The 18,033-nt window shown below is 52.0% G+C and overlaps 1 protein-coding gene across 4 annotated transcripts in view; it reads right to left on the bottom strand.

Annotated features, from left to right (window-relative positions):
• The window catches only part of RBFOX2 (RNA binding fox-1 homolog 2), a 75,254-nt gene extending 57,687 nt beyond the window's left edge, over positions 1-17,567 (bottom strand). For 3 of the 4 annotated variants that reach the window (XM_032188451.1, XM_032188469.1, XM_032188479.1), the window contains exon 1: positions 17,458-17,567. In XM_032188451.1, the coding sequence (XP_032044342.1) occupies positions 17,458-17,484 (27 nt within the window). In that variant the 5' untranslated portion in view covers positions 17,485-17,567. Of the gene's footprint in view, positions 1-13,461; positions 13,593-17,457 lie in introns of all 4 variants that reach the window. The other variant, XM_032188460.1, reaches the window with a different exon arrangement.
• Positions 17,568-18,033: the final 466 nt, after the last annotated feature.

Genomic DNA, 18,033 nt, shown 5'->3' with positions numbered 1-18,033 from the left:
CTGAGGCTGGAAGGAGCTGCCTCCCAGCTAGCTGAAGGCAATTAAGGTGTTTGTGCCGACTGGTGTGCTCCCGGCTACGGCTGTTTGCTCTCCGCGCCAGCCCTAATCCCTTTCGTCAACAGCAAAAAGCGCTTGGAGCTCGGATCTGCAGAGCCCAACGCGCCAGCTCTACCTGCCCCGTGCTACCCCACAGGAGGAATGGGGACAAGGATAGGGACGAGGGAACGGCGCCGTCCCCCTCTGAGCAGGTCACAGAGGCTCTTGGGGAGGCAAACGTGCCACGTGGCTCCTGTAGAAGAGGCCTCGTGTGGCTCCTCGTGGAGCAGACAAGGGCCAGCCTGCAACCCTGCTGTAGCAGACCAAGAGAGAAGTGAGAGAAACCACAGGCTGCTTTCTCCCCCTTCTCACCGTGAACGCGAATTAAGCCTGCTGCAGCGGGCTCACCTTCCCAGCCCTCCCAAAACAGCCTCCTGGGGCTCCGTGGGTGCTACGGCTCCAAGTGGAGCCGCCGCCCTCTTACATACTAAGAAGTACTTTTTATTATCAGGTTAGTTTTGTTCCCAGTTAAGAGCGCTGAAGCGGCTTGGCAGAGAGCAAGAGGAGAACGGGAGCCAGATGGGGGGAGCAAAGGGCTGGGGCACCCACAGTGGGATGAGCTGGGGCGAGCCGCAGCACACAGCACATGTTAACCCTCTCCCAGGCCATCCCCAAATTGCCCCCTGATGATAACGAGCATATCAGGGAACAATCTAAATTGTGCCTTGCTCTTTACGGTCAGTTTGTGTTGAAGACAGTCAAACATAAGCTGAAGTGATGCATGGGGTGGTGCAGCCACGTGTTTCCATCACCCCCGTCCTGCTGAAACTCAGCCACATGAACCCTTCTGGGATCTGGGAACATCATACAAGCTCTTTACCCCAAAACATAGTAATAACGCTTTCCATGTCATCGCCATTTCATTATTGACCAGCTTCTGAATGGGAAGAGCTTTACAACTTCAAACTTTTACTCTAAATCAGTCCTTTAGCACCCGACCCCATAGGTACAGAGCCTATGGAAAGAAAGGTTCAGAATGAAAAGGCTATACAAAGCTAAAAGGAAGGGGAAAGACACAAGGGAAGGAGAACAAAAAGAGAAAAATGCAAAAATACATGTGGACAACATGCCTTCCCTGCAAGTGTTACTGATTACAAGACCTAGGACAGCACAAGGTAACTTCTGAGCGCAGTTACTATGCCACCAGCCCCTGGCAATCTTCACCTCTGCCCAAACCTTCCCTGGACCGGGCCGGGTGCATGACCCCAACCCGACACCCACACCTGCAGCCAGCACTACAAAGGCATTGCTGAGACTCCAGAGAGCGAGGCCAGCACTGTCTGTCTGTCTGTCTGGCGACCCAGACTGATAAAATCAACAATTTTTTTTCCCTTGATGTTGGTCGATCATAAAAGCACCTTGAGGAGGATCACAAAATGAGGGGGGTTGGGATTTCACCCCCATGCCTGGAGCTTGCTTTTCGTTAGATTTATGACGCAGCGGGGATTTTTGACTCTGCTACCGCAGACACAACAGCAATGCCTCCCGAACCCCTGAAAAGTTTTGCAAGAATTTGGAGTTTTATGCCAGATTTGTTAAGGGAAAGTTTAGAGGCACACTTTTTTATTATAACTTACACTGGATGCAATCACTTGAGGACGCAGTTTTTCAACTGGCTTAGCTTAAGCCTAAATAAGCTACCCTTCCACCAAAATAGATGCCCAGGCACAGACCTGCACCTCGCTCACCATTTAAAGGCATGTTTTCTTCAACTTCCCGGTGCGAGCTTGCACTAGATTATCTAATCTTGTCCTTCCTTCTCCTCGATATGTAAAGCAAGGGAAGAACAAGTTATCTTCCAATATGCGCTCTATCGCTCCAGGCCACCAAAAACTGTTTGGTAAAAGAAAGCAGCTGGCTTTTTTTTTTTTTTTTTTTTTTAAAAAAAAAAAAAAAAACAGAAGTTCAAGCCCCTCTTTTGTAGGAAAGGAAGAAAGACAATTATAGTCTTATCTTACCCTTATACACAGGAAGCACTCACTCATCCCCACACTGTCATTATTTCCAGGACTGGCCAAGGTTTGCTCCATCCCTACGTGCAGATGTGGGCTCTCGGTGCTGAACGTGCCCTCCTGTAATTAAGAAGCCCCTGGGCAACCTGCAGAGAGGCTCCCAGCTGGATACGACCAAAGCCTGAGAGTAGCACATCAGCAAGGCCCAGAGCCACAGCCTGAAATGTACCTGCCCACCTTGAGGTTAAGAACACAGATTTCCTCTGCCTAAAATCTACATTATTCCCTTTTCCCAAAAAAAAAAATAAATAAATAAAAGAAAAGAAAAAGAAAAAGAAAAAAAGAAGCAGAAGTTAAATGTTACTGGCAATTAAGGCGTCCCAACAAATGCTTTCAATCAATTCACGCTCTCTGGGGTTGATTAGAAAGAGAATTGTGCTTCACAAGACTCCATCAAGACTCCAACATCTGTTTCCATTCCGTACTAGGAATGAAACTACTTCTGAAAATTATTGGGGAGAAAGGGGGTTGGGAACAAAGGAAAAAGTCCCCAGGATGGATGCTTTCTAAGCAAGAAAAGCCAGCATGAATGAAAGGCCAGGCTCAGATTCCTGTTCGAAACCAATCTTTAGCACCTACCCTGGCCGTGTTCTCAGCTCCGCAATGCTCCACGTGAACATTTTCCACGTTGCATTCATAGTCAGATGTTCTTGGGAGAGAGATTTCCATAAGACAGCTAGCTTCTACCAAACTGCTATGAAAATAAAGCCTCAAAATACGGTGAATCTAGTCACACGCTGATCCAACAGGCACCCGGAGCGGCAGAAGCATCCCCCATACGAGTGAGATGACTTCGCTGCTGGGCAAAGAGGGTTAAGTTTCTTCTTCTGGACCAGAATTCAAATGAATCACAGCTAAGAGACAGTGCACTGCAGATGTGTCACGTATGTTTAATCCAGGCTAACCACGATTAGCTTTTCGGGCGGATTAGCAAACCGATCACACTCGCAGTCGCACGAGTGCGGATTCCCATGCAGGGAGGCAGCAGGATCCAGAGGCCAGCAGCAGGGAAGGAGCAGGGTGATAGCTCGTCTGGGGGCACTCCATGGCTGCATTATATCAAGCCCACCCTCATATCTGGGTACATACACAACTGCAGAGGAGCTGCCTGCACTGCTTTTCTGCCAGAGTTGACCACTAACCTGCAGATCCCCGGTGCTGCTCAGCACGAGAAGGGCCGCAGGACACAGGGAGGAAAATCCCTGGTAGGGATTTTAGCTCTCTGGGAAAGCTACGTGGGAAAAACCCACGGTAGCTCTCTGCTGGGATGGCAGGGTATTGGCACAGCTCAGCCATCCCAGCCAGGTCTGCAGGCAGATCGCTCGCTTCAGGCGGCTTTGTTTCAAGGCCGATGCAATGGCAGCTTTCCAGGTGATGCTGTATTTCCAAAAACCAGCATCTGCCTCTTCAAACCCAACCAGGAACCTGAGCTGGACCAGGAAGCGGTTCTTCATCCCCCATCCCTGCTCTGGGAACGGGCTGGCTGTCTCCTCGTAGCTGCAAGCACATCACCAAGCCACACCGTGGGGCGGGTCATCCCTGCAGCCCCAGGAATTCGGGCTTCTTTCCTGAGGGTTAAACCCTCTGGATTTTCATTCAGCCCCTTAGAAAGATCCAAATCTACTCTAGTCCCAGGAATTTCTCCAAGCCCTTACTGCGTGACGTACCTATATGTGACAGACTCCCCCGGATCTCTCTCTGTACCTGGTGCTCTCCTAGGAAGGATTTTGAAGATGCCTTTTGGCACACGGCTTCCCTGCACCCCTCTCCCCTGCTGCTCGCTGCATGGGGGTGCTGCTCTGAGCTGGCGTGGTTACTTGATGAGGGCCAACTAGTGAGAAAAAGAAAACCTCAAAGCCCGGACAGCTTAATTTGTATCGTACTCACGCAGGCCCCTTTGATCCCCCTGATCTCCCCGGCCAGCAAGAAGCCCTCCCTCCTGCCCGTACGTTTCCAGCACCTCGCACGGAAAAGCAGCTCTGCCTCCGCTGCCAGCTGAGGAGGAGGAAGGGAGAAAAACGCCGGGCAGGCGAGCACATCTGGAATCAATTGGGAAGGCTCTGAATGCCTCGGAAAGAACTGCAGAGCTGGCAGAAAGCAGAGCGCGGAGCTGTGCCTTCGGACGTGACTACGGAGCAAAGGTGGGGGACGAGACGGATGCAGCATACCGAAACACAGCACCAGAGCTCCTCCTGAGGATCTCTTTTGTGCTGTTGGCTGTTGGTTTTTTTGTGTGTTTTGTTGTTTCAATGCAGGCAGTTACAGCTCCCAGCCCTGTCACATCCTCACCGTGGGTACGGCCACAATGCAGCGCCGAACAGACGGGCTCGGATGCACGCGGCCCCAGCCAAGGCAAACGAGACTCATCTGTGACTCAAGTGCCAGGACTCGATAACAAAGCAACAATATTATAATCAAGCTGCTCTCGGGGTGCGGGGTGGAGGAAATCTGTGACTTGGCATATGCTCGAGAACAGAATTTTGACAGTTTAAAAAATGCAGATTTCTTCCCACAATGACTTTCCATTCCAGCAACGCGCTTCTCCTATCTCGTTATTCATTTGTTCCAAGATGAGTTTTCCATTTTCAAGAAAGCCTTCGTTCTGTATCCTGGAAAGCAGGGATGCTGGAAAGGAATAGAGGGCCACAGAGAAGCAACTCACCAGAGCAATAGCCTGGTAAAAAAAAGCATGAGTAAAATCATCTGGATATGTTACCAACAAGAAAACGAGAGCAATATTACTTCAGTGTGTGGCCTTGGCTAGATGAAAAATAAGATACGTGCTTTCACATATGCATTTTAAAAGGGGAATTAACTCAAAAGGGAACAGGAAAGAGCCACAAAGTGACCACAAAACTGGGAGGGTGGTGGGGAGACACAAAACATGGCTGTATACCAAAAAAACTTGAGCACCCCAACCTATCTTGCTTATCATTAAAAAAAAAAAATTAAGTGCCAACTCATTATTCTGTGAAAGTACATTAATGGTTAGGAAAAAAAAAAACACTGGGCACTAATAATATTTAATCAAATGAGCGAAAGCATCAGGAAAACCAATAGCCAGGAGCTGAGTCTGATGAATTCAGCTGTGGTAAGAGGCACCATTTTATTTTGTTTGCTGATTTTCTAAATGACAGTCATTAAGCCAGCTACTGGGAAGGATTTGGTCCCTTCTTTCGTGCCTTTACGCTGCGAACATTACAGAGTTCAGAAGAGAGGTGTCAGGGTGAGACATACCGACCTGCAACGCGCGTAGAGGTGGATCTATAGGGCAATACTCTAGAAAGCCACGAGAAGCTGGTGGAAGTCGATGAACAGCAAGGAAAGCAGATTACACCAAGCAGCAGACGCGTTTATAAGCGGAATGACCTAGTCTTATGGAGAGAAACAAGCGATTGAGGAGTTACACGGCCCAGCTAATGCGATAAACCACCAAGCGGCCTCGGAAGAGGCGATTCTGCTGCCTCCCCTGGCTGTTGCGAGACCTCGTTATGCCACGGCCACAGCCAGAACATGAATCCAAACAATACTCCTCTGTTCGGTCCCAAACCCAGCCGTCTCGCCCGCTATCTGCCCCAGCAGGGCAGGCAGGCGAGGGGAACCATCCTCCTCGCAGCAGCCTGCGGTCGTGCTAGGTTAAGCACAACGTGAAAACACACCTGAGAGCAGCTTCGGCCCCAAAAAAGAGGCTACGTGGACAACGAACAGATGTTATTGCCACAACCCTGCTCCGCTTGTGCCTAACTTTTAGAGCGTCCCCACGTAAGCTGGCGCAATAGCAGCTTACACGTGATGGACATCAGGTACCAAACACGCATCAAACTTCTGTTAAAAACCAGACTTTTAAACACCAAGCTGCACGCCTGGCTGCTCCTATCAATCCTGCAGTGGGGGGAATGCCCGATTATTTATTATTTTTTTCCACGTATATATATATATATTTATCATCTTGCTGAGAGGAAATGCCAAGGACTGCTGCAGCCCCTGTCCCTCGAGGCTCTGCTGCTGCCATCCGGCTGCGCTGCCTTTGCAGCGATGAATATTTAAAGAGGGCAATAAATATTTCAGAGCACATTCATCCCGATGAGAAGTCTATTAGAATAAGAGAGGAGACACAAACACGCAGGGCCGCGGCCGCTCCCTGCTCTGCCCCTCCTGCCCCGACCACCTCCCATCCCTCCAGCCCTCAGCAGGCACCTGAGCACCTCAAATATTCATGAGCACAGCTCCAGTTACCATCCAAACAGGCAGAAACACCGCAAAAAAGGTAAAAAGGTGCTCTACTTTCCAGCGAGGTGTGCTTTTACCTCTTCTGGGGCCGCTGGCTTTGGGGCGTAGCGATGAGGGAAAGAGGATTTGCTTAAAGCCCCCGCAGAAATGAGGCCACTTCAGAACAAACCTTGAGAAGAGGAACAAAACCAAAACCACCAAACCCAAAAGCTCACTGCCTGGTCGAGCAAGAACCCGTGAAAGCCCATCTTTATCCCCTGCAGCTCCTCTCCTTCATTTAAGCAGTAGATGCACGCGGGTGCTCCTCCGTCACTAGCAGCTCTGCTTGGCTCTCCCTGGGATGCTGACAGATGCACAGGACTTGGCCAGCATTGGCATGGAGAAAACTGGCTAGAAAACAGGTTTAGGACATAACAGAAAGTGCTTTCATTTCATCAGCTGTCATTTGCATGCCATTCATGGTAAGGGGGACGATTTTAACCACCACGGTGCTAAAAGCTTGCTTTTCTTTTTTTTCCCCCCTCTTAATTGCACCTATAAAGGAACTTTAAAAAAAAATATGAGGGAGGAACAAAAATTTTGCAGTGTATTTTGAAGGAAATCAAACTCCCTTAAGGCACTGGTTCAGGATCATACTTACAAGGCCATAAAATCCACGGCCATGCTCAAAACTGGGCTCTCGTGCCAGCCTCCCCCACTTACCTCACCAGACTCAGAGGACAGAAAACACCCACTGGTCACACAGGGCAGGGAAGCCTTCAGAAAACCCAGGGGTTGGAACCAGGTGGTATTTGAGGTCCTTTCCAACCCAAACCATTCTCTGAGGGTGGTTGGGTCTTACCTACGCAGGGGAGGCCTTGAGAGGTACCAGGAACAAGCTTCCTACTGCAAGCTGCTGGATAATCAGCAGCAGCACCTCCAAAAAGACACAGTTTTTATCAAAAATAGAAAATAGCAATCGCAGCAGCCTAGCTCAGACAGGGCCACCAATCCTGCTGCCCGGCAAGCAGCGAGTGCTGGGATTTTCCATCCCCGCTCCCAACCACCACAACCCTCAACAACATCACTGAGAAGGATCTGCTCAGAAGTCAGACTCAGCCTGGCCCCAAAAAAAAACCACCTTGTGCTTTTTCCATCCTATTAAGAGACCTCCTGCGCAGCGCAAGCAGCGTATCCTGGAAGACGAGCAATTACCTCACCGAGTCATTTAGCGCAGGAGCCACCATTTTGCAGCAGACATCAAAATAATGAGTGCTCCTCCGCTGACAGAGCAGCTGCCGATTATTCCCGTGATGGGCCCTGTGCCCACCAGCACGCTAATGTGGTAAAAATAAATAAATAAATAAATAAATAAAAGGCATCTGATCCCAGGCAAGAAAAGATAAAAAGTTCGTTCGAAGACAAAAGGAAAAGTGTTAGGAAGGAAAACAACACCGAATCTCGTGGCTCCCGCAGACCTCTCATGACTCAGAAAGTAAATGTAAACAGCTGAAGAAGTTAATTTGGATCATATCAGCCCTAATGGCACGCAAATGGCAGAGCAGGCACCCTGGGGAGAGGGAGGGAGGGGTTTGCCCGAGATCGGGTTACTATCACTGACAGCTGACCGAAAACACCACAAGATTTCAGCTGCCCCTGCCAGTTTTTCCGAATTTCGGAGGTACGACGTGTGAAATGCACAGCACTGACTGAGGACAGGGAGGAAGGAGATCCTGAAGCACGAGCGGTCACAAGATGCTGATCCTTCAAGGAGCTGAAAGCAAGAAATGCACTGGTTTGAATTGTTTCTTTGAAGATGGAGAAGTTTTGAGACAAAGCAACGAGGACATAAGGAACTGGGATTGCTTTTTGTTGGTCGGAAAGCGACAGGGTACAGAGGCAAGGCTGAGATCTTCCAGGGCTAGCCAGGCGCTCAGCAGATCCACTCAAGATCTGCTGAAGAGATCGCACCCAAATACGAGCCCAGGAGGCTCAGCACAGCTCTGCAGGTCAATCTAACGCGGGTCTTTCCCTCCAACAACTTCTTTTTGCTGAGATTTACGCCAAAGAGCATCTCAGAAAAATCATACAGCAATGCACCGAGCCTCACAGCTAACCTGGAGCCCTAGGAGGATTTGGAGAACACCGTGCTCCTCTCCAAAATGCACTCTCCTAGATGGTTCACCTTCCTTTACGCTCCCCCAAAATATTAAGAAATTCCGATTGCTTGGCTCAAGCTGTTCCTCTTCCCTTCCGTGTGACAGACCAAGTCGCTCAGAGTTTCCTACCCACCCTCTGGCCTTCTGGATACTTCTGCTTTCAGCAGAGGACCGGCCGGGAGCCGCATTTCTGCCCGTGTGGGTCCCCACCAGGCACGGACCTTCCCGGGCGAGCTGCAGCCCGCAGCCTCCGGCACAGCTTTCTCCTTCCTTCCCTCTGCACCACGCTCGCTGCAACTCCCGCAGCTCGTTGTCAGAGCTAATTAAGAGCACTGCTAACAGGAAAAAAAAAAAAAAAAAAAGCCTTAAGAAATCACGTTTGAGCCGCAAGCCAAGAGGGACGGGAACGTCACCACCTCCGCGCAGAGGGGCTGATTTCAGGAGCCTCTTCGTTTCGGCCAAGTCGCCAACAGACTGCCTAAAGCTACAAGTTCAAAATGGATAAAAAACACAGCTCAGGGACCCTTAATCTGATTTAACCTGCTCTGTTTAGATTCGTCTCAGTGAATAAGACAAAGCGCACAGAAGTCCCGCTTTCTGACGGAGCATCAAGACCTCAGCAGCAATTTTTTTCCCTACCTTTCTGAAGTTCACGTTACCAGATAAACTCATTCTCACGGTATTTTAACCAACAACAGCTTGAAAGACTTAAAAAGACCCTCCAAAAATTACCTCTGAGGATGGGGGTTCTCAGCTGGCTTGGATGAGCAAAGCTTCTGCCACCACGAGGGTCGGGCAGTCCCCCAGCATCGCTCCACACCAAACTACGAAGTCTGTGAGCTGAGCGGCCCAGGAGCAGCACCAGCACACGGGAATGGGCTGCAGGGAGCACACAGGAATGGGCTGCAGGGAGCCACTTTTCAGCAAAGTTTACAGTCAGCTTGAGCTAATCCTGAAATTTTCTTTTTTTTTTTTTTGAATTCCTGAAGATGGGACCCGATGCTGAACACAGCGCCAAGCACACATTGCTCTTAACACACCTCTTCCTCAGTCACTTTTACCATGCACAATCTCTTCCCCAGGTCCCCGTGAAGGACACCTGGAGCACAGAAGTCTCCCAAGGTCCCACCACAGCCTCCAGTCACAACCCCCATCGCTCCCAGTTCCCTCCACACCAAGCCCTTTAATTCAGACAGGCTCCACCGTGCAGGTCTGAACTAAGCCAGCCCCAGCACCGAAACACAATCCTCCAAACCAACCCTAAGAGGGATTCCTAGAAGTGCTTTCCCTCCCTTTGGTGATGCTTTGAAACAGCTTCAGCCTGCAACGAGGTCAGGGGCTGCTCGGGGGATGGCTCAGCATACTAATACCCTGCCCAAATTTAACAGCTCCTTCATGCACACAAAGGAAAGCCAGGGCAAAGTTAAAGCAAACTAACGTGTGTTAAGTACTTGAGCACCAAGCTAACACACCACAACGCCTCACAGCCCAACCAAGAGTTAACAAATTGGCTAATTCACTAATTCCTCCAAATTGCCGTGCTCTGTTCCCCTCTGCCTCCCGATCCAGGCTGGGAGGATCCTTTGCAGGATACCACAGATTGAAAACTCTGCCTATTGAAACGCTCAAGTCCTTTCCCCCGCTGCCCTATTTATCTAAATGACGTTTCCCAGAGCTGGAAGGGACACAGGCTGGAAAACAAAAGCCTTTCTTACTCCCGCTCCCTAATATTGCAAAGCCCCTTGCATGCTGGCCGAGTTTTGATAACCTTCCTTTCCGTGCCACGCCGAACAGCATCAAAAAAAATAAAATAAAACAAGGAAAGCTACAAATTAAATGAAGGGTTTCTCCATCCGTCGAGGGTACGTGTGACAAAGGAGGACTAATGCTATCCAAGAAATCAGACCTCCTCTCCGGGGCGTTTTTACGTCTGGCTTTTTCAGGAATTTAAAGCAGATTTTGCTCTGAGGACTGGAGGGAGCCTCGGTAAGACCCCCAAGAGGTGAACGAAGGTCTGTACACCACACAGGTCACCCTCTGATTATCTAAACCTTGGTTAATCAGGAGAGATTATGTGAAAGTCAGACAGCTCGGGGAGCCCAGGACTTCCACAGCAGGCAGAAAGCCTGCGCTCCCCAGGACCGCAACTGCAGAGCCCGTGAATTTTAAGCAGGGTAACCCAGGAGGACAGTTCAGAGGGTTTCAACCATCCTCGAGCCTCCCAGCCCGAGGGCAGCCTTCAGAGGCAGCTGGATGATTACCCTCGCAATTACTGGGACATTTTTGGTGTCTCCTTGCACCCTCAGATTACAGGCTACTTGGAGCGCAATTCCACTTGGGTATTTAGAGCCCGACTGCTCAGGGAGAGAGTCTCCATTACAGGCAGGGCCAGTCGTGCCACCTATTATTAAGGCTGGCTGATACTTCCCACTCTAAGACCCTGTTTGCAGTTGTTTACCATCCTGAGAAAACATCCGGACCCTTTTATTCATGCTATCTGCATTTTAGTTGGCGGTCGGTGATTTGCTTTGCTGCAGTTAATTTCAGCCACATCAATCCAACCTGAGAAAGGAGCGGGGAGAATGTTTTGTCTTATGATGGGGTGGGGGAAAAAAAAGAACAAGCCTGCTTGAAAACCCCGCTAGGACTTCATATTTAGCAGAAAAACCTTCATTTCAGGGATCTACATTGAGGAATGATACCGAAAAGGTACCAAAATCTGACTGATGCTGAAACAGAACTATAGAAAACTACATTTTATTAAGTACATTTGCTACCAGAGCTATATTTGAAGGTCCAAGGATAGGGCACAGCAGTTACCCACCTCGAAGGCAAGACGTAAAATAACCAAGAAACCAATCTGTAGGTGTAGCAGAGGGAAAGTAATTTGGGACAAGGAGCCTGAAAGCCAAGAGGACGAGGTTACTGGGGGAAAAAGGGATAGATCAGGCACGTTTGACTGCAACAGGGGCAGAAAAAGGCAGGTGGGATGGTTAAAGCATACAACAAGGAGACTGAAGTGAGGAGGAAGAGAGCAGAGGACGAATAAGCAGACCTTAGAGTCAGGTGAGAAAGAACTGAAGCTGTCACGGCAAAGAAATAGTGTGCCAAACTAGGAGGAAAGGAGACAGGGACAGCACAAACTACTGGCTGGACATCGTGAGGAGGAGGAGGAGATCTGCCTCACCTCAGCCATCCGCTTTGGGTGGATGGGAGAGGTCAGGGAAGGACGGAAGAGAAGGGAAAACGTGCCCGTTGGCAAACACTCCCCAAACCTAAAAGCGGACCTAACGTTGCAAAAAGTCACCACTCCTCTGCTGTCAGCAAATACACGAAACCAACTGGCAAACACACGCCGAAAACGCCAGCTAATTACACACCCAGCGCGAGTGGCAGAGGTCTGTGGGATGCAGCTGGGGTGGGCAGCCCTGCTAGCGATCCTCGCAGAGGTCACCGTGGTGCCACAGGGACCGGAGTTGATGGGGATGGGAGGTTTTTTTCTTTCCTTTTTTTGTGGAAAAAAAAAATAGCAGGCAGTTGGGTGATTAAAGACTATCGTGGAAATACAGAGAAGAAGCAGAGGTCCCCTTCCCGAGCTAAAATATAGAAGTGCCCCAGAACTGAAGGGCATGAGCGTCGTGATACTCTCGGTTCAGTTCATGAATAACGTTGCTGGATTGTATCAATGGACGGTATTGCAAAGCCATATAAATAAATATTGCAAACAAATCACTGCTGACCAGGCCCAGCATTTGTCCTGGTTTCTTTTCCATATTCAAAGCACGCTTTTTTTTTTTTTTTTATTATTGTTATTTTTGCAAAAGCTTTCCATTCAACATTAATTGTTCTGGCTTCGGTGAACCCTGCAAGAGGAGCCTACCCACCTCCAGCCTCTGCTGGTCACAGCACAACCACCCCGAGCAGCCCCACAAAAACCATCCCGCACAGCACGGGATCACTCCTGTCCCTGCCAGAGCAAACCAGGATCTGGTAGGAAAGCAACATTTCTCTGCTCAGATTCCAGGGAACACGTCAGATAGGGACAGTGCCTGACTACAACCTTTCAAATCCCATTTGAGCCCATACTGAGGCAAATTAACCACTTCCTCGAGACTCCTCGGAGGGATACCCTTTAGGCAATCCTGGGATTTTGCAGCCAGGAGGCAAACGGGTCAAGCATTTTACCTGAATCCAGCAAGAAGGTCAATAAGACCTGGCCATTTATGAAAATAAAGAATTAAATCCCCTCTCACCCCCGCTCCCCTTTGCGCTGGCATTCATTTTATAGTAAAGGGCCGCTCAATACTAATTAAATGCAGGGGAGCCATCAGAACCGAGCAACTTGCAGGGAAAGACACCGCTGGTATTAAGGGCTCCCCATCCTTCAAAACCTCCAGCTGATAATATTTCTGGTAGCTCACGACAACCCTTTGCACTGATCTGGATAGTTCACAAATTAATAGCTCTTAAAATAGCGCCGGAACGGTATTTTTACATTTATGTGGTGTTTTTTTTTTTTTTTTTTCCAGCTGAGGGTGACAGCGCGAACCCTGGCATCCTCATTTCTCCCCTCCCGGGTACCTGGGATTCGTCACCCAGGCACCTGCAGGAGAAAGGCTCCGGGGAGCAGCGAGGTTATTTCTAGGACAGAGACTTAAGGAAATGGCCCTGCTGTATCGGGTTCCCTTTCACATCGCCATCCTGCCTAGGCAACGGCAAACGCAGCTCCTGCCATCCCGAGGCTGCCCTGCGAGTTTGCTTCTACCCCGAGGCGTCCGAAAGCGCTCAGGAAAGGTGGCAAAGAGGGGAAAAAAAAGCACATTTAAGGAAAAAAAATAAAAAAACCACTCACTGGGCTCTGACAGGCCCCATTGATTTTTAAGCCCTTAAGAATAAGCCCTTCTCAGGCAGCAGTTAAATCCCTGGGTATCATAACAAGTTACAGACACAATCCATAGGCCCACATCAAACAAACATGTCCTTACATCAGGGCAAGCGAGCTGCAGATCCATCCTTCAATCTCCGGGGGAGATTCTCCTGGAAAAGGGCCTGGCCAGGACTCCTCTCACACAAACCTCTGCTGCTGACATGGTGCCCGCAGCCCTAAAACGAGGTCCTACGACAAACAGCAGAAGGGAAGCGAGAACTAGGGGATACACACAGAGGCAGAAAAGTCAAGTAACGCGTCAGCGAGCACCACTTTCGGAGCGGCAAAGAAAGGGAAAAAAAAGGAAAAAAAAAAAAAAAAAGAGCACGAGGCCGTGGATGGAGAACAGAGCAATCCCCCTCAGACAGCTCATGCAAGTTTGCAGGGTGACACCAAACCACAGAGCAAACAGCGAGGACGCCTGGCCGAAAGGAAAAGGGAGCTGCAATCCTCGAAGCAAGGGAAGGGGACGGGGAACAGTGGTAGCTCCGGAGAGAATCCCTCAATGTGCAAAAAAAAAGCTTTAATTTTGGGGAGGGGATGATAGGGGGAAGGTGGAGGAGATCCTGGAGCACCCAGGGGAGGTGTAAGAGACCCTAAAGCAGACCTACGGGACGGGAGGAGGAGGCTGTCCTGGCACTCGGGCTCGCTTGCAGACAGTTCAGACAAAGGAGGATGCTCTGCTACAGCAGGATGCGTCGCACAGCTTCAGCTAGCACAAGGTAGCTGCCGTGACGGGGCTCCCCCTCTCCTGTCCCCGCATATCCCCAAATACACAGCCCCCCCTCCGGGTCCCAGCATGGGGGGCAGCCAAAAATCCATTACTGTCACCGGGTACGAAGGGAGATAAGGGAAGGGAACGAGGCTGGGGAAAGAAACGGAGACAGGGAGGCCTTTAATGAGTCAGCCGCTGCTCTGATTTAAATAAGATCTCCATTTAAGGAGCTCTGCATGGGTTTTTTGTAATTTGCTTTTTATTTTTTTAAAGCATTGCCCGAGCGAGCGGCAACTTCGGGCTGCACACGGTCGCCTCCCGGCTGCACGCTGGCCCTGGCAGGGAAAGGGTTATGGAAGGGGGAAGGGGAAGGGAAGAAAACCTCTGGAAAAAATGAGGCCGCTCGCTGGTTCGTTTTAACAAGGACATAAATTAGTCTCCAAGCCACAAACGCCATCACCTCCCCGAGCCCCGGGCAGAGCGCAGCGAGGCAAACACGTGCCAAGATAAACGGTGCTGGCTGCAGCCGCCGGGGGTGCCGGGGGGCCGAGAGGGGGCAGGCTGGCAGGCAGGATGGTGCCGCAAAATGGAGCCCGGTGAGCCCAGGGCCGCACAAAAGGGGACCTTCAGATGCTCCTGCCTACACCCGCATCCAAAGGAGCGGATGAGAGGGAGAGGGGGAAAGCGGGGTGCCTGAAAAGAGCGGCTCTCCGTGGTCTGGCTTTCATTACCGCCAGCAGCCCTTCCTCCTCCTCCTCCTCTTCCCGTCTTGGAAGAAGGCCGGCGAGCAGGCAGCAGCCCAGGTGAAAGGCTCCATCGGGCAGGCAGGCAGGCACGGCAGCAGGGAGGGGAGCAGACAATGGCGGGGTGATTCATTACAAAGGCACACGCACAGCCACACACGGGCATGCACGCAGGCTCCAGCGCCGCTGCTGCTGCCGGCTGCCACATGGGCTGGCGGGACTCCTTAAGGAGGCAGCGGCTCCCTTCCCACTCTGCGAGATGCTCGACACCTTCCCCCCTTCTCCCAGCCCTGATGGGAAACAGATTCGGAGGAAAACGCCAGCAAGGCACTGGGCTGTCCAAGAAAGGGAGGGCTTTGTGCTCCACGCAAGCCAGCAAGCTCCCCGCGCCGAGAGAAAGCCTTTTACCGTATAATTCCCATCCACCCCAAGACTTTTCTCTTTTATCTGCAATTAGCACATGATGTACCGGGCCCCGTTGAACGCTCGTTTTCCCTGATTTAGGATTAAGGGGGATCAGAGCAGGGTACTTGCTGGTAATGAAGCTGAGCTCTAGCTCTCATTAGCAATTTTGGTTTCCTATTTTCAAGCACGTTTCCCCCTTCCAGCACCTCCCATCGCTATTTCTGGTCTTCCCCCCATGTATTTTGGTTCACCAGCCCTCAGGTCTACAGGGCAGCTAGCCTCCCAGGTTCCCAAAGAGAATGGGCGAGCTCGCCTCCTAAAATGCCACAGAACTCAGCCAAGGCAGACAACGGCATCCAGAGCTCGAAGCAAACCGAGCGAGATCCTGCCGACAGCACCTCGCTCTGCTCGGTTCAGCGGTGCTGAATCCCTTCAGCAGCAATTACCAGCTGAAGATACCAGCAATGTCTACTTCCCATACACGACACGGAGCCCTGGTGAAGCAGGTCTGCAGGCGCTGAGCGAGGCCAGGGCACTGCCCCCAGCAGCGCTGCGGAGTGGGGGCACGGTGCTGGCCGTGCCTCTCTCCCCGGAGGCCCCCTGCGAGAAGCAGCGCTGCGGCGGAGCTCACCATCACCATCCTCCTCATCTCCCACTCTGGGGCCACCAGCCGCTCACCCCAAAACCCTGAGCTGAGGGCAAGCTGAGCTCTCCTCCCCTACTGCTCCACATGAAGCTGCAACATCAGCACGCGAATACGCAGCGCAAACCCCAAAAACCTACCCTGGGCAGCACGCGCTTTTAAGGCACTTATAATTCAAGGTCAAGCAACGCTAACAACGCGTGCTCCTAGGAGGGTATCCCCAACCTTTACGTGAGCTTGTGCCCTCCTGTGCCTCACCCAGCGCCCCAGCAGCTGGGCATCCCGTCCTCCCCGGCTCTACGCGGCCCCAAAGCAGCTCGTGCTTTGGGGTGCTGGGTCTTGGGGACACACCAGCTATGCACCCGCTGTGTGCTGAGGGCTCGGGCTCCCTTCTGCAGCACACAGGCAGGGATTATGCGCAGAGAGGTGGTGGCAGGGAGCTTCCAGCACGCACACCAAGCTGCGTGGAGGAACTCCGAAACGTGCACGCGCCCGGCCGCAGCTCGGGGGCATCCACCTCCGTCCACCCGGGCGCATCCCCAGCGAGGCAGCGCCAGATAAATGGACCCCGCCTGCAAGCAAAGCCCCGGCTTTTCGAGCATCACTCACGGCACTAAATATAGGTACCGAGCGCCTCGGGAGGTTTCCGCAGAGCTCTTCTGTCTCCGAACGGAAAGCCTTGGGCCGGGCGAAAAGGAACGGGTAATGGAAGGGACTAAATAGCAGGAGCAGAAGGTGGGGCTTGGGAGCAGGGGAAGACACCTCGCGGTGGACAGGGAGCTTATTTTTCAGGCGCTGACAAGTCGATGCGGGGTGAGGGGACGGCAAGGGTCAAAGCGGGTGTCGCTTCTGGCAGCAGCGGGACATGCAGCACCTCGGCGCGGGCAGGCGAGGGACGAGGGAAGCCAAGGCTGGTGCGCGGGCATCCCTTTGAGAAACGATGCAAAGCTCCGCAGAAGGGGAAGGATTGGGGTGAGGAGGGGGTGGGGGAGGGAAGAGCTTGGATCAACCCAGATTTGAAGCAAAGTTCCCTCCGAGAGCCTTGGGAATAGCCCCCCGAAAGGCTCGCCGCTCCGCAAGGCACTGCGGGGCGTTATATAATGCCTGGCTCCCAAGGCTCCCAGCTCGCCGATGCCGCTTTTCCCTCCTCCTCCCTTGCAGATACCAAACCCCACCGAGGCAAAGAACCCCCAAAAACCGTGCAGAGACCTCAAAAACCCCACCGCTACCCTCCCCAAACCCTGACCCGGTGGGGGGGGGGGGGGAGGTTCGCCCCCGGCTCTGCCGGCCCCCCGCTTACCTTTGTGCGGGGCCGGGGCCGGGCAGCCCGGTTTGGGAAGGGGCCGCCCGCTGCCCTGCTCTCCCTAGAGGGCACTGCGAGCCCCCAGCCTTCCCTCCGGGCTCCTCCCGGCCCAGGTGAGCGGTACCGAGCCGGGGAGAGGCTGTGGGGTGGCCCCGGTCCCGGCTCGGCTCGGTTCCCCCCCCCCCCCCCCCCCTTCCCGGCCCCAAAGCTCCGGAGCTTCCCCCGCGCAGACAAAGCAGCCTTACCTGAGTTACCATTTTCTTTTTCTCCATAAACCAAAATGGGGGAAAGCCCGGCCGCGGGGAGGTGGGAAAAAAAGAATAATAATAATAATAAAAAATAAAATAATCAAATAGCGACGATTTAAAAAAAAAAAAAAAAAAGGGAAAAAAAAAAAAAAAGAAAAAACCACCCGCGGCTCCGAGGAGGCGGGTGCCTGCGCTGCGTCGCCTCGCCGGCGCGGTGCCCCCCGAGCCCTTAATTATTATTTTTGTTATTATTTTTTTTATTATTATTTTTTTAATATATTTTTTTTTCCTCCCTTTCTTCTCCTCCTCCCGTGTTCCTCCCTTTCTTCCCCCTTCCTCCCGCCGCCCCCCCCGGCTCGGCCAGATGGCTGCGGGAAGCGCCGCCCCGCCCGGCCGCGGTAATTAATGCGAGCCGGGACCCCCCCCCCCCCCCCCCCCCCCTTTCCCTTAGCCCGCCCCGCCCGGCTCGGCTCAAAAAAAAAAAAAAAAAAAAAAAGAAGAAAAAAAAAAAAACTCCCCCCAGCCCAAAAAGCGGTGCCCCCCCCCCCCCTCCCCGGCGGGGAGCTGCCGGCC

The sequence above is a fragment of the Aythya fuligula genome, chromosome 1, assembly GCF_009819795.1.
Source record: "Aythya fuligula isolate bAytFul2 chromosome 1, bAytFul2.pri, whole genome shotgun sequence".
Lineage (NCBI taxonomy): Eukaryota > Metazoa > Chordata > Aves > Anseriformes > Anatidae > Aythya > Aythya fuligula.
The sequence above is the reverse complement of the archived record's forward strand: the minus strand, read 5'-3'. Positions and strand labels throughout refer to the sequence as shown.